The following is a 21,170-nucleotide window of genomic DNA, read 5'->3' as shown; positions in this document are numbered from 1 at the left end:
CACTGTAGCCCTTCCGGTCATCCTCAGTGCTGCCCGGCATGTTGCGGCATAATGTGGTATGACACAAAAGCCCCCCACTACTCTAAATTCTGACGTGCCTGTAATATTGCTTGAAAACCTTGGGTGCGCCAACAATGAACCGCAATATCACATAATCACAGGCTTTAAATGTTAAATGTAATGCTCAGCTTAATGTGCTTTTGTTGCCTTAATGTTGTGTCCTGTGTGCAGTGAGCAGGCCATTCTCAGAGAGCAGGTGGTGGAGGAGGACACGGAAGACTGGCAGAAGAGCCCAGACTTCTCGGGGCTGGAACGGGTCGCTGGACTGGACCTCTCCTTCATCAAAGGTGATGACGTCAGTGCCTGCGCCCAGCTCGTCGTGCTCAGCTACCCTGTTCTTGAGGTGAGCTGTCTACCTGCTACCTTCAGACTTTTTAAACCACAAATTAAATCTGTTAATAAACCCATAACTAACACATCCATGCATCCTTCGAAACAACTTTTTTATTTCACTGTTTTTGTTCCAACTCTTGATCAGCTCGCTTGAATGATGCTAACGGGATGGGTAGATTAATTCATTGACTGGTGCAGACAGAGTAGTACAGAAATTACACGAGCACCATGTTTTTGCTGCCAGGCTGTATTATGCGCCATGGCAGCTGTACTACTTTGTATGACAAATGGCCTGTGCTGAGAATGAATTCAATGCAAGTGGGGTAGACGATCACATTATTGGACAGAATGTCTGAACATTTCATTAGCTTTGATTGTGTAAAAGCAACATACTCTGACAAAAGTCATAAATCATAATGGGTCACTCATTACGCATTGGGAAGGTGCCAACAAGCAACCTCAATTTAGAAATACAGTGCTGCTGAAATGCTGCTCAAAAGTTAAATGAAATTAATAGTGAGCCTGTCATGGTCACCGCGACAGCACTATAACAAGCCCTTGATATATCTGTATTGTAGATTATCTTTACTGTCAGATAGAATGATCCAGCTATCCATTTTCGATAGCTCTTGTCCTCATTAGGGTTGCAGGCAAATTAGAGCCTATCCCAGCTGATTTTGGGCCAGAAGCAGCAACTATTACTGGCGCTCAGTTGGGGACCTTCTTTGCCTCTTCTTCTTGCTTTTAGCTCACTGAATCTCGACCAGTTGACCTCAATGCTGCCCGGGATGTTGCGTTGCAACGTAGTACTACACTGAAGATGCACAATTATACATTCCCAGAGCAAATGATTGCTTAAAAAGTCAGATATATAGAGTGGCCGCTGGAACAGCGATATAGCAGGGGGTCTGTTGTAATACATTTATTTGTTTATCATGCCCCTCACCAACCATGTCAGCAGCACTGGTGGGAGATCCTCACAGGACCGTATCTAGGCCTTTCAGAGATGTTGTGTCCACTGTTTCAGCGCCTGAGAGCTTGGCACACACATTGTTAGCAGGGGGAGATCCATCCTGAATTAGGTTCACTTTGCTTCTGTCCTCCGGCCATGTCATGGAGATGGCTGAGTTTTGTCAGACTGTGTCAGGCTAACAAGTCTGCTGAGGCTGTCTGCCAGTCCATGCACATGAATGAATATCATGTTTGCTAACCTACAATGGATATAAAAAGTCTCCACGTCGTCGTTCAAATGCCAGGTTTTTGTGATATTAAAAAATGAGACCAAACTAAATCTTTTCCAAACTTTTTCACCATGAATGTAACCTGAAACCCACACAATTTAATTAAATCAGTGATTTCCAACCTTTACGGAGCCAAGGCACATATTTTACAATTGTAAAATCTCACAGCACACCAACAAAAAAAGAGTGCCACAAAAAAGTGGATACATTAATTACTGTATGTACTTCCTGCCATCTAATAGAAGATCATTTATTTGTTCTGTCTTTCACTATGCCTCACTGGCATAAATAGATGAACAAAGATACATTATTTCTTGTAAATAAATAATTTTTTGAGCAACCAAGTAAAATTTGATAATTTCCCACGGCACACCTGAAAAAATAAATAAATATATATATAAGAGAGAATTAAAACTCAATAACTGAGATCATGTGGTTACAGAAGTGTGCACACCCTAATACCTGTGGATGTGATCACAATTTGGGCTGCCCTGATTTAATGAGCCTGCTGCATATGAAAAGTGCTTCACTGGTCACCCAGCCACCAGTTGATGAATGTATGGTTAAGGCTTCATTAAGGTTGTAATATATGAAGCTTTTACTTTGGAGTTGACCCTCTCAACACGTTGGCGGAGAGGCGGCGTGTCACGGTAAGACACTATTAACAATCGTAGCGGCTGCCTTGACTTCAACTTTTCGCCTGGCCTGACCGTAATGAAAAAACGCTGGAGTAAACAGGGAAATCACAACTGTTGAGTTCTTTGAAGTTTGTGGCCCTGCACGACTGACCAATGGTCAAGCAGAACAACAGAGACGTGCCCTTCCTTGACAGTTCACTATATTGACGGGGATTTTCAAATGCAAAATCGATGCAAACAGTCTAAAGCAGGGGTGTCAAACTCAGATTCACGGTGGGCCAAAATTAAAAACTGGGACAGCATCGTGGGCCAAACTCAATATTTAATGAAAAATCACTGCGATGTGCATGTTTCCCTTCTCTACAGAAATGAATCGTTACAGTTCATCATATGACAACAAACTTAAATTTTGCTTAAACACTGAATCTGGAATGAACAAACGTTAACATTATAAACACATGAGAAATCAAATTTGCGATAAAAGTGGTATTTGTTTGTTGTTTTGTATTTAAATAGATAACATGATTTTTTTGTCTCTCTATCTTCTATTTATCTATCTCCAACTACCTTTCTTTTTGATGTAAATCTTTTTTGAAAGGCCAACAATAAAAAGGCCTTCAATAAAAAGCCAAACTTCAAACTATTAACAGTCCCTGCCTAGGAGTTGATAAAGGGCATTAAAAAAACATTAATTCAATTATGTTATATTCTTTGTTACAGCCAAGTTGGTCCACACACGACGAATAGGTCTGTCTTTTACTTTAGTGAACAGATAATCTGCCTCCCGCCTGTCTGGGAAATTACCTGTTTTGCATCTTTCGTTTGGCCATTTTTGGGAAGGGGAAGTGTAAATTTGCCCGAGGAGACTGGGAGCATAGTTGCTAATTACATCAGCAGAAAGGTAAGGGGCGCTCGCCGGTCTAGACTGATGGGCCAACACACTAGCAAAGCATTCTGGTATTTGTAATATTAGTGGCGCATGTGCTATATACTGGCGGGCCAGCTCTAATACACATTTGATATGGTTTTGCGGGCCAAATATAATTACATCGTGGGCCAAATTTGGCCCCCGGGCATAAGTTTGACATATATGGTCTAATGTTATTGCATTTTATAGATTAACTGTATTTGCTTCCATTAAGTTGCAATTCTTCCGTCTTGTCACCCAGCCCTGTAGCCCAGACATTCTGTATGATAAAGACAGGAGTCACATGTACTAAACAGCCAGTACTTGCCAGAAATTCCTGCAGTCTCTTTATTTCTGAATTTTGAATGTGAACACACCTACTTTGAATGTGAACACAGCTATAAGAGGGTGTGCACACTTATGTCCGTTTTTTTATTTTTGTTTACCCTCTCTAAAATATTTTTGGTGGAAAAAGTCTTGATTAGATTTATCTTGGTCTCATTTTTTAAATCAGAAAAACCTGGCATTTGTACATGGGTGTGTAGACTTTTTATATTGACTGTAAATACATGATTGTAAACTGGATACCTCATCAAAAAATCCCCCCCAACAATAATTTGTGTCAAGTTAATATTTTGTTTTAAATTGTAGTTCCAGGTGTATTTGCAGTCATATGAAGTCTTTTTGACTGCTTGCTTCCTCCCAGGTGCTCTATGAGGACAGTCAGATGGTGACCCTAACAGCCCCCTACATGGCAGGCTTTCTAGCCTTCAGAGAAACCCCTTTCCTCTTGGATGCTCTGCAGCGGCTTGAAAGGGACAAGCCCACTCTTCTGCCTCAGGTCAGCTCACATTTGTGAAATACTATAGTATTCTATACATTGTGAAAAGAAATTAATTTGAACATCATTCTTCACGGCGGCACGGTGTAAGACTGGTTAGCACATCTATCTCACAGTTCTGAGGCCCTGGGTTAAAAATCCGGCCTCCCCTGTGCGGAGTTTGCATGTTCTCCCCGTGCCTTTGTGGGTTTTCTCCGGGTACTCCGGTATCCTCCCACATCCCCAAAACATGCATGGTAGGTTCGAGACTCTAAATTGCCCTTAGGTGTGAATGTGAGTGCGAATTGTTGTTTGTTTCTTTGTGCCCTGCTGGCGACCAGTTCAGGGTGTGCCTGGCCTCTCGCCCGAAGATAGCTGGGATAGGCTCCAGCACGCCAGCAAACCTAGTGAGGATAAGCGGTATGTAAAATGGATGAATGGATAATTCTTCAGTTATCTACAGTACATAAAAGAAGAATTGTACTCATATACACAAACAATAATGGTACACTGCTCTCTCCTAGCTTTGTGGCAACTGTAATTATAATGTACAGTGCTTAAGAAAAACAGGAGCAATAGCCAAATATGTGGAAAATGGCTGAGCTGTTTGTACATTTTCTCACAGCTGTAAATGCAGTCTGGTTGAAGCAGTAGAGTAGTTGTCTCTTTATCTGAAGTGTGTTGATTTGAACCCTGGTTCCCCGTGACCTTATTGAAGTAATCTCCCCCTATGTTGCGTCATCAGTCTGCGGATGAGATGTTTGATATACCACGGTCATTGTGCAATTGCGCGAATGAGGAGACATTGTAGCTCTTCGACACAGAATTTTTTTTTATTTTATTAACTTTAAATTTTTCTCTATAATTTATATTTTTCTCCCTTTTGTTGTCATTTAATGTGTGTGCTTTGTCTGGAACCATTGTGGATTGCTTTCTTAATTTTTGGCCGCGATATTCATCAAAGGAGAGTATTGGCACTTGTTGTTTTGCGGCTTCATGGGCAACGTGTTTGCAACAGCCCCATTTTTGTTGAGCGGAGAATGTTAGCGATGTTGCGCACTCTGTGATGGTACGGCTGTGAGGAGCTTCGCCCCCCAACGTGAAGTTTAGTGCATCCCGGAGGAGATGGAGATAGAGATGAGAGTTGGGTCTAAAAAGTAAAGTGAAGCGAGAGAGACAACTATATGGGACTGGAAAATTATAACAATCTTTCTACTGTCTGCAGCCAGGTCGGGATTGCAAATGAGAATCTTTTCTCAATTGCCTTATGTGGATTAGTAAATGTTAAATAAAGTAATTAAAAATCCACTTAGTATTTTAATTAGAACAATTATTCAAACAGATGATAAAGTTCCCTTCCAGTCCTGCAAGTAACAATAATTTGATTACAATATGGTGACAAAAAGAAGCCATGTTCACTGTCATCTGTAGATCAGAGTTTTCTCAATGCTAAATTCCTGGCTGTGCTCTCTGGATCGACACCGAGTTGTCATGGCTTCTGCAATAGTCCAAGTTTTTTGTTGTGGAGGTAATAAACTTATACATTATGTGTATAAACATAGGTGAAAACATAAGCTCTATTGAGCTTTGCTCTTGGCAGAGGTAATAAATCTAACCCAACGCTAACATACAGTAGCAGAAACACTGCAGACCGAACCTCCCTTAAGGGATACTTCACACACGTCAAAGTGCTGATGGAAAAAGATATAATTACATTAGGTTCACGAAGCTGTCACCAATAAATTAGGAAAAGCAATAAAATATGAGGTAAAATTATTGTCAACTAATTATATTATATTGAGATGTTAAACATAGGTGGACAACTGGTTAGCGCATCTGCCTCACAGTTCTGAGGACTGGAGTTCAAATCCCGGCCCCGCATGTGGAGTTTGCATCTTCTCCCCGTGCCTGCGTGGGTTTTCTCCGGGTACTCCGGTTTCCTCCCACTTCCCATAAACATGCATGGTAGGTTAATTGAAGACTCTAAATTGCCTCTAACTGTGAATGTGAGTGCGAATGGTTGTTTGTTTATATGTGCCCTGCGATTGGCTGACAACCGGTTCAGGGTGTACTCCCCTCCTGCATGAAGTTAGCTGGGATAGGCTCCAGCACTCCCGCGACCCTTGTGAGGATAAGCGGCTCAGAAAATGGATGGATGGATGTTAAACATAATAATCATGATGATCATTGATTGACGCCAAGGATAATAAGCCCCTGGCAATAGTGTAAATTTGCCACAGTTAAGATCAATTCACAATGTTAATGTTAAAGTTGTAATGTCTATGTCCCAATAGGTGCTGTTTGTGGATGGCAATGGTCTCTTTCACTACAGAGGTAAGAAAACATCAAATGACACAACAGCCTCAGCTCGCGGTCTAATACAGTGCAGTTCTCTACCAATCCATAAGATATTGACAAAATAAAACAATACGTTGTTAATCACTCTTATCGTGTTGATACAAACAGCAATATTTTCTCTTGAGGCTCTTGTTTTGAATTTGATTAAATATGAAAATGGCAGGGGCCCGGTGGCCGACTGGTTAGAGCGTCAGCCTCACAGTTCTGAGGACCCGGGTTCAATCCCCGGCCCCGCCTGTGTGGATTTTGCATGTTCTCCTCGTGCCTGCGTGGGTTTTCTCTGGGCACTCCAGTTTCCTCCCACATCCCAAAAACATGCATGAATTGGAGACTCTAAATTGCCCGTAGGTGTGAATGTGAGTGTGAATGGTTGTTTGTTTGTATGTGCCCTGCAATTGGCTGGCAACCAGTTCAGGGTGTACCCCGCCTCCTCCCCGATGACAGCTGGGATAGGCTCCAGCACGCCCGCGACCCTAGTGAGGAGAAGCGGCTCAGAAAATGGATGGATGGATGGATAATTTTGGTTATTATAGCTTACAGCAGACAAAAACCCCAAATTCACCATCATTCCCAAGTGTTTTATTAATCTACTGGTATATAATGTAGGAGTATTGAAATGAATGAACTTTTCTACCATATTGTAATTTATTGAGAAGTACCTGTATAACAACACCCAACTGAAATCAGACTATATCGTTATATTCATGTTACATTTGTAGGAACAAATGGACTTCAGGCAAGGTTAGGATATTTAATTTTGTTCTTATCATACATTAATGTATACTCTTTTGGAATCGAATTGTGGTTGCTGTCATTGTGTGGATCATGCAGAATTTGGACTGGCATGTCATATTGGAGTGCTGTCAGGGCTGCCATGTGTGGGTGTTGCCAAGAACCTACTCCAAGTCCAGGGTGTGTACAAAAATGAAGAACACCAGTCTCAGGTAACTCTTACATTTCCCTATTAATTTACTCTAGTTTCTTTCGACACCCTGATGCAGCAATTTGTCATTGGTGTGGCCGACAAAAGTTGTGTGGGAGACTTTTGGACTGTTATTCTCTTCTGGCTATTTTTATAGTTTCTTTTATTTGTATTAATTGTTTCTCAATTATTGGTCACCAATTGGCATTGTTTTTAATACGTTAATAATAAGCTCGACGCCCTTCTATTGTGTCTTGTAACTTCTTATTTTACTTTGAACTTTTCTTAAAAAGAGATGTATGTCTGAGAGGGACAAGTGACAGAATTAACCGTTGCAATCAAACATGGTTACAGTGAGGCAAAATCCTTTGTTTTTGCTGTAAACTGAAATTATTTCGGTTTCAAAAGGTGTACATTTGGGTTTCAAAAGATGTAAACGTGTCTTTGCAGCTATCGCTATGTTTCTGTCACCAACTGCTGCTTTTTTCTTTGATGTACCTGTTTGATGGCTGTAATTACTGAGTACACAATCAGTTTCATTCTTCTCCAGGACAGTCCAAACGTGTATGTTATGTTGTATGTGTGTTGTATTGTCCATGACCAGGGCTTCACATGAACCTTTCTGCTCACTAGGCACTGTGGCTAGTGGTTTCCAAGAGTTACTAGCCACTAAGCTTTTTCCCTAGCCACAGTTTGGTGGGGGCGGGGAGGGGAGGTGGTGGGGGGGCTTGTGGGGTGTTGGGTGGGGTGGTTGTCTGGGGGCGTGGTCGATTGCGTGTATCCGTGATCTTGTCTCTTCAGCCGAACAGATCGACAGGTTTTGTGAAAGCTTTGCCTTTTGGCAAAGACAGACTGATACAGAGTCCACATCACTGCAGACACTGCACCGACCGATCCCGCCACTCCATTCTTTCCTCACTTGTGAAGAAGACCCCAAGATACTCCTCCACTTGACAGGATGTCATCCTCAACCTGGACCTCCACCCTTTTCTGACTGAGTACCATGGTCTCAGATTTGAAGGCGCTGGTTCTCATTCCAACCGCTTCACACTCAGCTGCGAAGTGCACCAGTGAGAGTTGGAGGATTGCAGCTTGATGAAGCCAACAGAACCACATCATCTGCAGAAAGCAGAGATGCAATACTGAGGACAGCAAAGCACACCCCCCTCAAAGGCTTGGCGGCACCTTAAAATTGTATCCATAACGGTTATGAAGAGAATCTGTGACAAAGGGAAGCCTTAGCGGAGTCAAACCGTCACTGGAAATGAATCCGACTTACTGCCATCAATACGGACCAAATTCTGACACCGGTTGTACAGGGACCGAACAGCCCATATTAACGAGTATGGCACCTCATATTTAACAACCTCGATGACTTCAACCCCAGAGATTAGAAGCCCACCTTGGAGTTCACAGACTCTGCTTCCTAATAAGAAGGCATGTTGGTGGAATTGAGGAGCTCTTTGAAGTATTCTCCCCCCGATTCACAATGTCCTGAGTCAATGTCTATTTTCACCTCTTCAAATAGGTTAATATTGCATAAAAATAACAGACGATTTACGGGCAGACCCGTCAGCTGACATTTCAATTGAGTGCTGTGGCACCCCTCTACTGGCGCTTTGGCGTCACAGCTGCTAATGTTTTCACTCAACATGGCGCCCGCCTTATGTTAATTAATTAGCCTGTTCAATTCTTATTCCATGAATGCAATAATAGAGTACTGTTTTTTGACTTCTGCAGGTACATACACTGTATTCTTGCCTGGTTTAATTGTTTTAGGTTTCAATAATTATTTTTAGGTTCCCTTTAAGTCCTGTCACATCCTGATTGACTTCCAGTGTATGTATAACTCACCTTGTCTATTCTTTTCCCCATCCTCCCCTTCCCTCTTGTCACACCAACCTAGCGCAAATTCAAAACATGATGTTTTTAATGTCTGCTTCTTTGACTCTGATCCTTTACTTGCTTTAAGTGTTGAAGCTGTTGTAGCTGCAAATGGTAGCCCAACATCATATTATACCCTATTGATTTAGAATGGGATATCACTTAAAATCATATGTGAGTCAAGGCAGGTGAGCAAATACTTTTGGCAATAGTTTTTTTATTCCTATTATATGTTTCTTACCTCCTGTATATTTTCTTTGCTATTTTAGATTTCAGCACTGCAGAAAGGAGGAGACAACTTTCCACTCATAGCAACCTCTGGTAAAGTGCTTGGAAAGGTGCGAAGGACAGATGTGCAAATAAATAAAAACTATTACTTACAATCACTCCCTCTCTATAGATGATCACAAGTGTAAAAATTCAAAATGAGCCTGCCTGTCAAAATGTTTGAAAAGGAGATAATGGTGGAACCTGTTGACTCATTCACAACCCCTCCACTGTTCATGCAGGCACTGCGTAGCTCAGACAAGAGCACCAAGCCAGTCTATGTGTCAGTTGGCCACAAGATCAGTCTGGATACTGCTGTGAAGCTCACACACTCCTGCAGCCGCTTCAGAGTCCCGGAGCCAATCAGACAGGTACCAAAGAACATTCATGTGCGCACACACTTGTTTACACGATTCCAAAGTCACTTAGAATTAAACAATAATTTTATAGGTGAGACAGCTGCCATATGCAACATTAGAGGCAACGATATGATTAAGATATAGGCCTGCACAATTAATCCAATTGTAATCATGATCACAATTATGGCTGCCACAATTAAATTAAGATAATCTTCATTTAAAAAGCGGGCTCTGCTGCATAATCAGCCCTTTCTCAATCAGTAGTCAGCCAGCCACCAGGGGTCGAATGCATGGTTAAAGCTTCATGAAGCTGCCAATATAACAAGCAAGTGCACCCTGCCTGTAGCGGAAGCCCAAATCTCACTCATTGGAATGATGAAAGTGAGTCATGCAGAGAGACGGAAGTACAGCAATGATTGGAAAGATGAGGAACTAGTGCCTTGAAAAGGGATCAACATCCTTTTTCTGGACATGTTTAGATTCAGGGCAATTGATGATTGCAGCACTCTGCCTGGCAGAGTAGCATTACTAATCTGTTCAACCATCTGAAAAAAGGCAGAAAAATTAGCAAAACACAGGGCAAGAAATATGTGACCCACTCACGCAGTTATTTCTCCAACTTGACATTACCGACACTATGAAAAATGCCAGGAGTAAACAGAGAGGGAAATCACAACTGTTGAGTTTTGCGACCACAGTTTGCGACCACGACTGACCTATGGTCAAGCAGAACAACGGAGCCATACCTGTCCTTGACAATTCACTATATTGACGGGAATTTGAAAAGTCAGTGCTCGCAGCCTAATGTTATTGCCTTTTATGTATAAACTATATTTGCTTCCATTGAGTTGCATTTCATGATTGCACTTAATAGCACATATTCAGTTAGTCCCTGGTAAATTTGAAAATTTCGGGGAAGTCTTTTTTTTTTTTATTATCAATCATTTGCAAAACGTTTTGCATATTGTCTGTTGAAATGTAGTGCAATAAGAATACAGATGTTTTCTCTAAAATATGGAGTAATCGTGATTAATAATCGTCATTACAATATTGATCAAAATAATAGTGATTGCCATTTTGGCCATAATCATGCAGCCCGAGAACCCAGGTACTAAATATAAAACAGTCATGACAAGACAGGTTTTAGGATACATGAGAAACAGGGAGCTAATTGGATGGATAGAAAAGGCAAGAAAGAAACAACGGTTGTGACTAATAATGTATAAAATGCAAACTAAAAAGGGCTTTAAATCTTCTTTACCGCTTATCCTCACTATGGTCACGGGCTGCGGGAGCCTATCCCAGCTATTTTTGGGCGGGAGGTGGGTACACCCTGAACCGGTCGCCAGCCAATCGCAGGGCACATAGAAACAAACAACCATTCGCACTCACATTCACACCTACGGGCAATTTAGAGTCTTCAATCAACCTACCACGCATGTTTTTGGGATGTGGGAGGAAACCGCAGGCCTGGAGAAAAGCCACCCAGGCACGGGGAGAACATGCAAACTCCACACAGGCGGGGCCGGGATTTGAACCCCAGTCCCCAGAACTGTGAGGCAGAGGTGCTAACCAGTTGTCCACCGTTCCGACAAAAGGGGCTTTAACTAGATAAAAAAGACAGCTAAAATAAACCAGGGAAGGCAACTAATTGTGCGCTTCAAGCACCATTCTTAATCCTCTGAGGTTCAAACACATATTTTTACGAGAGATCTAAATCTCCAATATATTTGAAAAAAATAATCCAAAAGAAGTACATTTTCAAGGGTTTTGAAAATCCCCTTGCCAATCCATTTTGTCAAGCCTCAAGATGATAACATTACAGTCCTTTGAGGGGACAAACAAGCAGATTGTTGACACTTGCAGTGTTACCAAACGTACCATTTGCTAATTAGTAATTTCCTTGTTTTCTGTCTTCTTTGGCCAATTTGGGGGGTAATTTGATGTGCTTTTCAATGGGATAAATCAGATTAAGGTGAAAGAGCAGGTATTGTTTTCGATTCAATCAAGGTAATGACATCACAGATGGAAGCATCTAAAACAATTTAGTAAAAAGAAATGCAAATTCTTCTGTTATCTCTTTTGCAGTTACCACTAAATGCAAATGTTTTATGTCACATGACACATTAAATAATTCAAGATGTAGTAGAGGGAAATTAATTGTTGCATTCTGGTGGTGAGGAAGATTATTGCGCGACATTGTGAATGGTCTACATCTCATCTATTACTCATCTCCACTGTGTATAACGGGAAATATTCCAGCTGCTGATGACTCTTAACAAGATATGTGAGTACTGAGAACTACTGTTAGTTTTACAGCTCTCATGACAACAGTCAAATAAGATATTGCATTGACAGCATCAGGTCTTATTAAAACACCCACGTTTTTCAGTAGGAGGTAAAACATGTTTTGGTTGAGGTGAACTGATCCCTCCATGCTGCCTTTTCAGCCACTTGCTTCCACTAGGCTGTGCTGTGTTCCCACACCGTTTTACTTTCCACTGCAATGAAAGCTCACGCACACACGTTTAAAAAGCAGCAGCAGTAGCGAGCTCATCCCTGCCTGTATGTGTGTTTATTTCATCAAAGGGTAATCGTGATTTGTTTAGCTGGTGGGAGGGGAGTGAAGGCGTCTTTAGCAGTGGTAGGAGCGACAACAGCCTGGTTGAACTTGGAGAGCAGACAAAAAAGGGCTACCTTCTTTTGTCCACTCTACTGACGCTGCTTTTTTTTAAACACTTGTTCCCAAATATTGTTTCTCCTGTGCAAGGCTTCATTTGTCACCTCTGTATGTCTTTCACAAATATATTGTAGGATTTTGTCTTTATCGCTGACTACACTTTCCACAGTTTTTGTGAGTGTCAGTTTAGATACCATATGTGAAATATCAAATCGTGGCAAAAGATGTGAGTCAGACTGAATGGCTGGAAGCATTGGTATTTTGTGTGGATCTAGAAATTAATCATATGAACAGGATAAATATATGTTAATAATGTACATTTATATTCAGGTGCATGTCTCCATGTGCACACTCATTTGATTGAAAAGCTGCAGATTCCTTAACGTGTTGTGGCAGACTGTGCTGTGGTTTTGTCAGCAACACCACTGTTTGTATCATGGCACAAAACAGATTCTTATGTCAACATAATTTGAAAACCAACATAGAAAGTCTTGTGATGTTAAAAGTGTGTCCGTGAGAAAAAAAATTAGGAAACCCTTGGATTGCAAACATTTGTACATTTGCCATAGGAGTCCATCAGCTTTGCTCAACTTGACTTTGAAATATTTGCCACCTGTTCTTGTGAAAGCGCAGTAAATGTGTCTGATTGCTGATCTTCCTTTTCAGTTGCATTCAGATCTTGATTCAGGGTCTGGTCGGGGCCATTCCATTCTCATCTTCTGCAAAAGCAACTCTTTTGTTGACCTAGATGTATACTTTGGGGTGTTGAAAGGTGAAATTCATTTTCCTTATCATATTTCTTGCAGAAAGTCTTTGTAATTTGTGTCAGAACTGACTGGTATCTGAAATCAGTCACGTGTTCTATTAAGAGATGGAAGTGTGTCATTATTGAAAGAATCTACAGTTGGAAGTTTTCTTTTGAATGTTTTCAAGGTTACAAATTACATCTCTAACTATTACTGCATTTCTCAGTTTGCGTTCTTAATGTAAGAGCTGGTAATTGATCACTGCACAGTAGTACAATTTAACCCTTCTGTCTCTCCGCTTATATCACAACTGAAATAAACCCCTCCTTCTACATTCAGCCCAATGAGGGATTGGAAGAGAGAAAAGATGAAAGGAAAAATGACATCATGGTGAAATCCTGCAGTGACGGTTGATGGGTGAATGCACACTGCAGCAGAATGTCTCCCACACCTTTAGATTCTCACACTTGTCTCCATCTCATGTTTCTCACAATAAAGCCCAAGAGAAAGTAAACGAAGTGGAGGATGCTCACGCAATAATCTCAAGTCATTTCTTGTTTTCTGTTTTTATTATTCTCAACACTTGGCTTGTGGCAGTGAAAGACTGAATAAGACATCAGAAAGCGCTTGTGCGTAAGTGAACGATTTTCTCGCTCCTCGAAAAGGAAGATGTGTCAAAGCTACAAAGTATTTGTCAATATATAATGTGATTTGATCAGTTTATCTGGTTTTAAAACACTGTAATATATTTGCTTGGGTCTCTCCTGGAACCAAATAGACCAAAACCTGTCTGCATTAAATACTATAATAGAATTTAGTTCAATAGAAGCTGTATGGAATTCTGTGTGAATGCTTCCATAATAGCTCATCCATCCCAAACAAGTCCTACTGTCTCTTCCTTTACGTTTATTAGTTTAAACGTTGAGTATAGTGTCGTTGCTATTACCTGTCAATGATATCAAAAAGAACATCTTTCACTGTTTCATTTTCTAAATACTGTACAAAGAAATGGGGTTAAATGAAATGAGATGAAAATCCCAAAGATGGTTATCAATCAAGGAAGGTGTTGAATAAATCACAGCCTTTCTCTTGGCTTCACTGACCAATCCCCAGACACCATACATACAGTACAGTATACTGTATGCCCCTCGGGAGCTGTGAGCAGTGTAGGAATGACATAATTGCAATCTTTTCAGATGCTTGTAAAGTGTCTGCAGACGATGCCATCAAACCAATACCATGTCATTGCATTTCTGTTATAGACCTTTCATTTGATCTTGCAGAAAAAATGAAATACTGATCAAGTGTTTGGGTTCCCCCCAGGATTTTTTTTTTTTCCAAATTTACCTAAACAAATCATGTTTAGACATTAAATTGGCAAGCCTATAAATCCGATCCCAACTTGACAAATGGCTGCATTGAGTGACTGTGCTGTTATTGAGTGTTATTAAAACAAGTTGAAGAATCGTAACTAGAAGTCTAATTCCCTCAGAAGTTGTGGGTGAAATGACAGTTTTATCCCCCAAAAGCCCAGTCACTCGCAAGCAGGGATAGCCATAGGTTTGCATCTTTGTTAAATGTTTCTGAGAAATCTACCTTTATAGGACTGATGTTCATCACTTGTTTCATCCACAATTTTCCAAAGCATATTTTACAATCCAGATGAAGGTTAGGCTTTTTTTTTTAAACTTTAAATTCACAACTTTTGATTCTTATAGCAACAGAGTTCCCTTAACTAAAAAACGTTGATGGCATACAACACTTAATGACACACACTACTGGTCATTAATACATCTTCAGATTGTCTCCTTCCTATTGGCACGTCTCTGTGTTTGTATTGAGTGACAAGTGGCCTACTCTTGACAGGATGATAAAATCCTATCAATAGATAGTTACCCATCCAGGTTAGAAACACATGGCATATGCTCTTGGGCTGATGCTGGTCTACTGGTCATTATCCCAATACGCTGAAATCAATCCAACCTCTCATCCCTCCCCTGGTTATGAGACTCCTAGGAGCTCTCCGAGACACAGTGACATCATATTTCCAGACCCCCCCCCCCCCCCCCCCCATCTGACTGTGTACATTGCTTGGATGCATTGGTCTTGCTGTGTACATTTTCCTCTTGTACATTTAAAGCAACCACTACCTGAATGCTAACATACAATGGGAAACTCCATAGGCACACAGGCTAACAATTAGCATCTACGGTACCGTGAAAATGTATTTGCCCCCTTCTCAAATTATTTTTTATTTTTTTGCATAGTTTCGCCACATTAGTGTTTTAAAATAATAATAAATAAGTATTTAACACGTCACCATTTTTCTCACTAAATATACATCCAAAGGTGCTACTGACCTGAAAATTTCACCAGATGTAGGGAACAACCCAAGTAATCCATACATACAAAAAAAAGTAGAACAAATAAATTCAGAAATTAAGTATTGAACACATGAAGAAATGGATGTGCAAAAAGGCATGGAAAGCCAAGACAACACCTAAAATCTATAATTTCTTTTTATAATCAAACAGCTATCCAGCCCCAATCGAAAATCTTTGGAAAGAACTGAAACTCACGTTCCATAAAAGAAGCCCACGGAACCTTCAAGATTTGAAGACTGCTTGTGTGGAGGAATGGGCCAAAATCACACCAGAGCAATGCATGTGACTAGTCTAGTCTAGTCTGTCATTGCAAACAAAGGCTTTTATACAAAGTGTTAAATAAATACCAGTTGGCGTGTTCAATACTTTTTTCCTGTGTAATTTCACATTATTACACACAACTTCATTTCTGAGCTTATTTGTTCTACTTTCTTTGTATGTATGAATTACTTGTGTTGTTACCAACATCTGGTGAAAGTTTCATATCAGTGGCACCTTTGGAAATATATTTAATGAAAAATTGTGACGTGTTAAATACTTATTTCAGCTGCTGTATATAGTTTATCCTGTGCAAAGAACGACTAATATTACTGCCGCACTTGCGAAGACGTGAGAGGAGATGAGCCTCCAGTATAATATATCCATATGTCTGTCTTGTACTGCACCCTGGTGGCCAAGGTGCACACCCCATAATGAGCACCACAATTGAAATAGAAGGTGTGACAAAAACTTAAATTCTTTTTATTCATTCATTCATTCATTCATTCATCTTCCGTACCGCTTATCCTCACGAGGATCGCGGGCGTGCTGGAGCCTATCCAAGCTAACGTTGGGCGAAAGGCGGGCTACACCCTGAACTGGTCACCAGCCAATCGCAGGGCACATATAAACAAACATCCATCCGCACTCACGTTCACACCTACGGGCAAGTTAGAGTTTTTAATTAACCTACCATACATGGCACGGTGAGAAGATGCAAACTCCACACAGGCGTGGCCGGATTGGAACCCGTGTCCTCAGAACTGTGAGGCAGATGTGCTAACCAGTTGTCCACCCTTCCGCCTAATTATTTTTCATTTTATTTAATTATGTCATTAATATATGTTTTTATACTGTATAATATTATAGAGGGCTATTTTTCCTCATTGAAAACACATTACAATTATTTGTGGGGGGATTGGGATGGATTAATGTCATTTTCATTCATTTCGATGGAGAAAGATGAGAAAGATTTGCAATATGTGTCTTGAGTTACAAGCATAGTCAAGGAACAAATTAACTCATGTCTCAAGGCACCACTGTATTTGCTATTTGCAATGTCAGTGAAACGCTTTACTGTGTTTTACTTGGGTTTTTGTCTTGCTGCTGCTTATCCATGGCTCAACACAATCTTTCTGCAGATCCACTCACACTAGAAGAAAGGCTTCTTTCCAATACTGAAAGGCTCTTTGGATATTGGATGTGTACAACCTCCCTGCTAAGAAGCAATTAGCGTGCCTCCTTCTTGGGTTTCCATGCAGCCCAGGTTTCAGGCAGAGACAGGAAATGTAAAAGCAGCTGCACAGCCAGATTGCAAAAACAGATGGAATTTTAATGCGAGTGATGGGCACTGGGAAGCCTGCATGAACGGAATGAAAGACATTGAGGAATTCATAGTGGGTGGGTATAGATGTGGTGAGAAGAGGAGGAGAAATGCAACATGTTTTGTTTTGGGAAGAACCTTTCCCGATGTGTGTGTTATGAATATATTAACGTTTAGAATGCATTTCTTCTAAGAATTGAAGAATTACTTTTCCCCCACTTTTTTGTTTGGTGGCCACTTTAACCCAGCGGATTCAAGTATTGGCTCTGCACCTTGAAGAGTGTGTGCACCTCTGTGTCATCGGTCATGGTTGCGTGTGTATGGTATAGTTTTCTTGCTCGGATGACTGTCATGACATGACTGTCTTTTATTCATCCATCCATCCAGCCATCGCCATCCATCCATCTCATTTCCTCTCTGCTACTTTCTGATTAATTTAGAGCAGCATGTCTTGCATATTTTTGGTGGTGCTCTCACCTCTGCAGTTCTAAAAGTAGCCGATACTGCGAAACGTGCACACAGTCCTCCATGACTGCAAATGGGACTGGATAAACACACAAAACACTCTAGAATTAATGAGACCACAGATAATTACTAACAAGGGCAACAATTTAAAAAAGGGGGAAATAAAAGGCAAAAACTCTTTACAGGGGTTCATCTGTCCATCCATCTATCCAGTTTCTGTACTGCTTTTCCTCATGTTTCAGATTATTGTAAAGTTAGAAAGCAAAGTTTGATTGAAAACGGCACTTTGAAGTGTCTTTTCAGTGCCTGTTTGTGATCTCATGGATCAGTCTTTCCTCATTTGTAACTGTCACCAACAGAGTTATTTTGCTGCTGTTTGTTTTGTCTGAGAGTGAACACAATTGCTCAAAAAGTTATGAACAGAATTTTGTGTTGAGTTGGGCCTTGTGCCAAGAAAGACAAGTGGATTTCAAGGTGAGTCAGTTGACACACTGAACGTGAGAATTGTTTGCATCAGGATGTATTTTGCTACTAGATAATATATCGATATGTGCAATAAAAGAAGTAGAAGCAACATTTTTGAACTGATGTGTAAACCATAGTGATAAATAATGATCCCAGATTACTGTACAGTGAACGCCCATTTATCACAGGGGCTATGTTTCCGACCAACCTGCAATGGGTGAAAATCAGGAATAAAGACTAAAAATATTTAGAATTATGTTCATAGTTTTAGCCCTCCCACGCACTTTAAACAGATGCAAACTGATTAAAACACACTTAAACCTACGAGAACACAGCTTTTAAACATATTGTAAACATATTTGAGCACAAAAACCAACCAGTATATGTGTACATGCATGTGTATTTAAGAGGCGGGGCCTGGTGGGGTGGCAGGTGAGTGTCTGGGCGAGAGCTGTGCCCTACAGCAGTTTCTGCGTGAGTGTGCTTACTATGTTTTACTATTCTCCTGGGGCCTCATGTACAAAAGGTGGGTACTCACAAAAACGTGGCGTACGTTCTTTTTCACGGCAAAGGTCAGATGTATCAAGAGTGAAATGACCGTGGAAATGTGCGGTGCCTCACGGCAACTGCATGGCTGGCGCACGCACGTTTCGACAGCTTTTGGTGCTTTGGCGACACTTAGAGGTGATGATGGGAAACTGTTATCATAAATCTGCACATCAGAGACACATGAACAATTAGCACTGATGAACAATTAATGCCCGGCAACATTTAATTTCAACAATGTAATTGAGGCAAGGATCCAGAATTAATTTGTTAACCAGTGTATTTAATGAATCACTGATATTTGTGAGGAAACCTATTAATTGATCAAAGCGATCATTTATGCTGCCTATTGCCCTCGCAATCGCTTCATGACTCCAGCACATGCACTGAAAAAAAGAGTCCTTTGAATTTATTCAATTCGAACATCTACATTGGTTGCACATGATTAAAATGTGTGAAAAAAAAATTGTGGTTTTTTTTTAAGGAGAAGAGGGGTAAATTGTGTAATTTTAACACATTTTAATCACATGCAACCGATGTACATGTTCAAATTAAGTAAATTCAAAGGACTCTTGATCAGTCTGCACGGGTGCAGCAGCAGCCGGTTGTTGGAGCGTAAACCCAGGGGATGCCGGAGGAGACGACAGGGATGGTGGACGAATCCCCCGAACATGTAGCACATGCCTGCGACTGCAGATAAAGAGAGTGCTTTGAATTTACTTAATTTGTACATGTTCATCAGTTGCACATGTTTAACGTGTTTTGAAATGACATAATTTACCGCTCGTAAAAAAAATTTAAATGTTTTTTTTCAATGTGCGTGTCCTCTCCTGTGTGTTAAAATAATAAATTGCGTAACCAAAAAGGACTCAAACGTTTTTGATATCCTCTTTGATATGCTGATGTGCTTCTATTTGAATTCAAAATATTTATTACAAATACCATACATACAACATTTACACATGAACCTTTATCTCACAGGGCTGAGTGTATGTTACTGTATGAACACATCTGTTATGAGTTATAAAAATACATGGTATTAACTTTGTGGAGTGATCAGAGTCAGCCACATGTGCTCCCACCACCCCTGAGAGAGCAGCGTCACCCATGCTCGCAGCGACTCTCTCCTCGAACGGGGTGAGGCCCTCCGTGCCGGTTCTTCCGCCTGTTTTGTCCACACTTTGGTGGTGGGAAGCTGTCCTCCGCTTCACGGCCACCTTAATGTCTGACCACTTCTTATTTAGTTCAGCGTGGGCTGTTTCCACCCCACAGCATTGACAGCCACACACGCGCTGTCCCATTCTCTCTCTCCTCTTTCACGCGTTGTTAACGCCAGAGGACAACGTGCCAAAGAGGATTTTCTTGTGGAGCTCCACTTCATTGAGCAACTTCACATTCGGAAAAAATATTTTTCTTCATTACCTTGCTCATTGGCCTTTTTTTCTGATCATGTAGAGATTGGGATCTCAGGTGCGGGGTTCATTTAAATATGATTTGCATATTTAAATGTAAAAATATGATTATAATATTAAATATGACTTGCATATTTAAATGTGGTCGTGAAAAGTGAGGGCTCGGCTACTCAAACATGTGCGCTCATTTCCACGTTGATTGGAATGTACGAAGAAAATGTGCTTGGATTCATGTGTATGCACAGATTCATACATCTGGATATTTTTGTGCGTATGACGTTTTCTGGATTTGAGCGTACGCCATGTTTTAGTAGGAAATCCATGCAATTCTGTACGTGAGGCCCCTGGTGTTCAATAAATAACAACAAAAAAATTGCATCATGAGTGTGGCTCTCGTTTCCGAAATGCAAGGTCCATATGGCGGGGGACGCGGACGATGAAACGCAATATAGCGGCGGCACACTAATATTTTCATACTCAAAGGATACCCATTACAGTATAGTTCTATCTTAGCCATTTTCGTCTACCATTACAATCCCCATATAGGGCAAGGAAGCTTGCATCCATCCATCCATCCATCCATCCATTTTCTTCCGCTTATCTGAGGTCAGGTTGCGGGGCCAATAGCTTTAGCAGGGAAGACCAGACTTCTCTCTCCCCAGCCACTTCATCCAGCTCTTCTGGGGGGATCCCGGGGTGTTCCCAGCCGGAAGACGTAGTTTCTCCAGCGTGTTCTGGGTCGTCCCCGGGGTATCCTCCAGGTGGGACATGCCCGGAACACCTCACCAGGGAGGCGTCCAGAAGGCATCCTAATCAGATGCCCGAGCCACCTCATCTGGCTCCCTAACAAACCCTATTTCAATGAGCTTTCTTCCCAAACCTTTTTAGCTCAACACCCAAATTATAAACTTGCTTCCCTCCCCTTGGCCCAGACTTTTCAAAATACATACTGTCTAACCTAAAAATCAACATGTACTTATAAATTATTGCTAAAGAACAAAACAGGCATAAATTTATAACAATAAATATAAATCAAAGGGCCCTTAGCAACAACAACAACAAAAAGTGTGCCTGTGTGACAATCAATGAAATAGCTTACAG

The 21,170-nt window shown here is 41.0% G+C and overlaps 1 protein-coding gene across 2 annotated transcripts in view; it reads left to right on the top strand.

The window, feature by feature from the left end:
• The window catches only part of LOC133404316 (endonuclease V-like), a 54,816-nt gene that overhangs the window by 1,162 nt on the left and 32,484 nt on the right, over positions 1-21,170 (top strand). The window contains exons 2-9 of one of the 2 annotated variants that reach the window (XM_061680079.1): positions 232-403; positions 3,886-4,020; positions 6,294-6,333; positions 7,189-7,301; positions 9,433-9,501; positions 9,673-9,801; positions 13,136-13,241; positions 13,555-13,689. In XM_061680079.1, the coding sequence (XP_061536063.1) occupies positions 232-403; positions 3,886-4,020; positions 6,294-6,333; positions 7,189-7,301; positions 9,433-9,501; positions 9,673-9,801; positions 13,136-13,241; positions 13,555-13,562 (772 nt within the window). In that variant the 3' untranslated portion in view covers positions 13,563-13,689. Of the gene's footprint in view, positions 1-231; positions 404-3,885; positions 4,021-6,293; positions 6,334-7,188; positions 7,302-9,432; positions 9,502-9,672; positions 9,802-13,135; positions 13,242-13,554; positions 13,690-21,170 lie in introns of those variants that run through there. The other variant, XM_061680080.1, reaches the window with a different exon arrangement.

Source organism: Phycodurus eques, chromosome 6, assembly GCF_024500275.1.
Source record: "Phycodurus eques isolate BA_2022a chromosome 6, UOR_Pequ_1.1, whole genome shotgun sequence".
NCBI lineage: Eukaryota > Metazoa > Chordata > Actinopteri > Syngnathiformes > Syngnathidae > Phycodurus > Phycodurus eques.
This window is presented reverse-complemented; position numbering and strand designations above follow the sequence as displayed.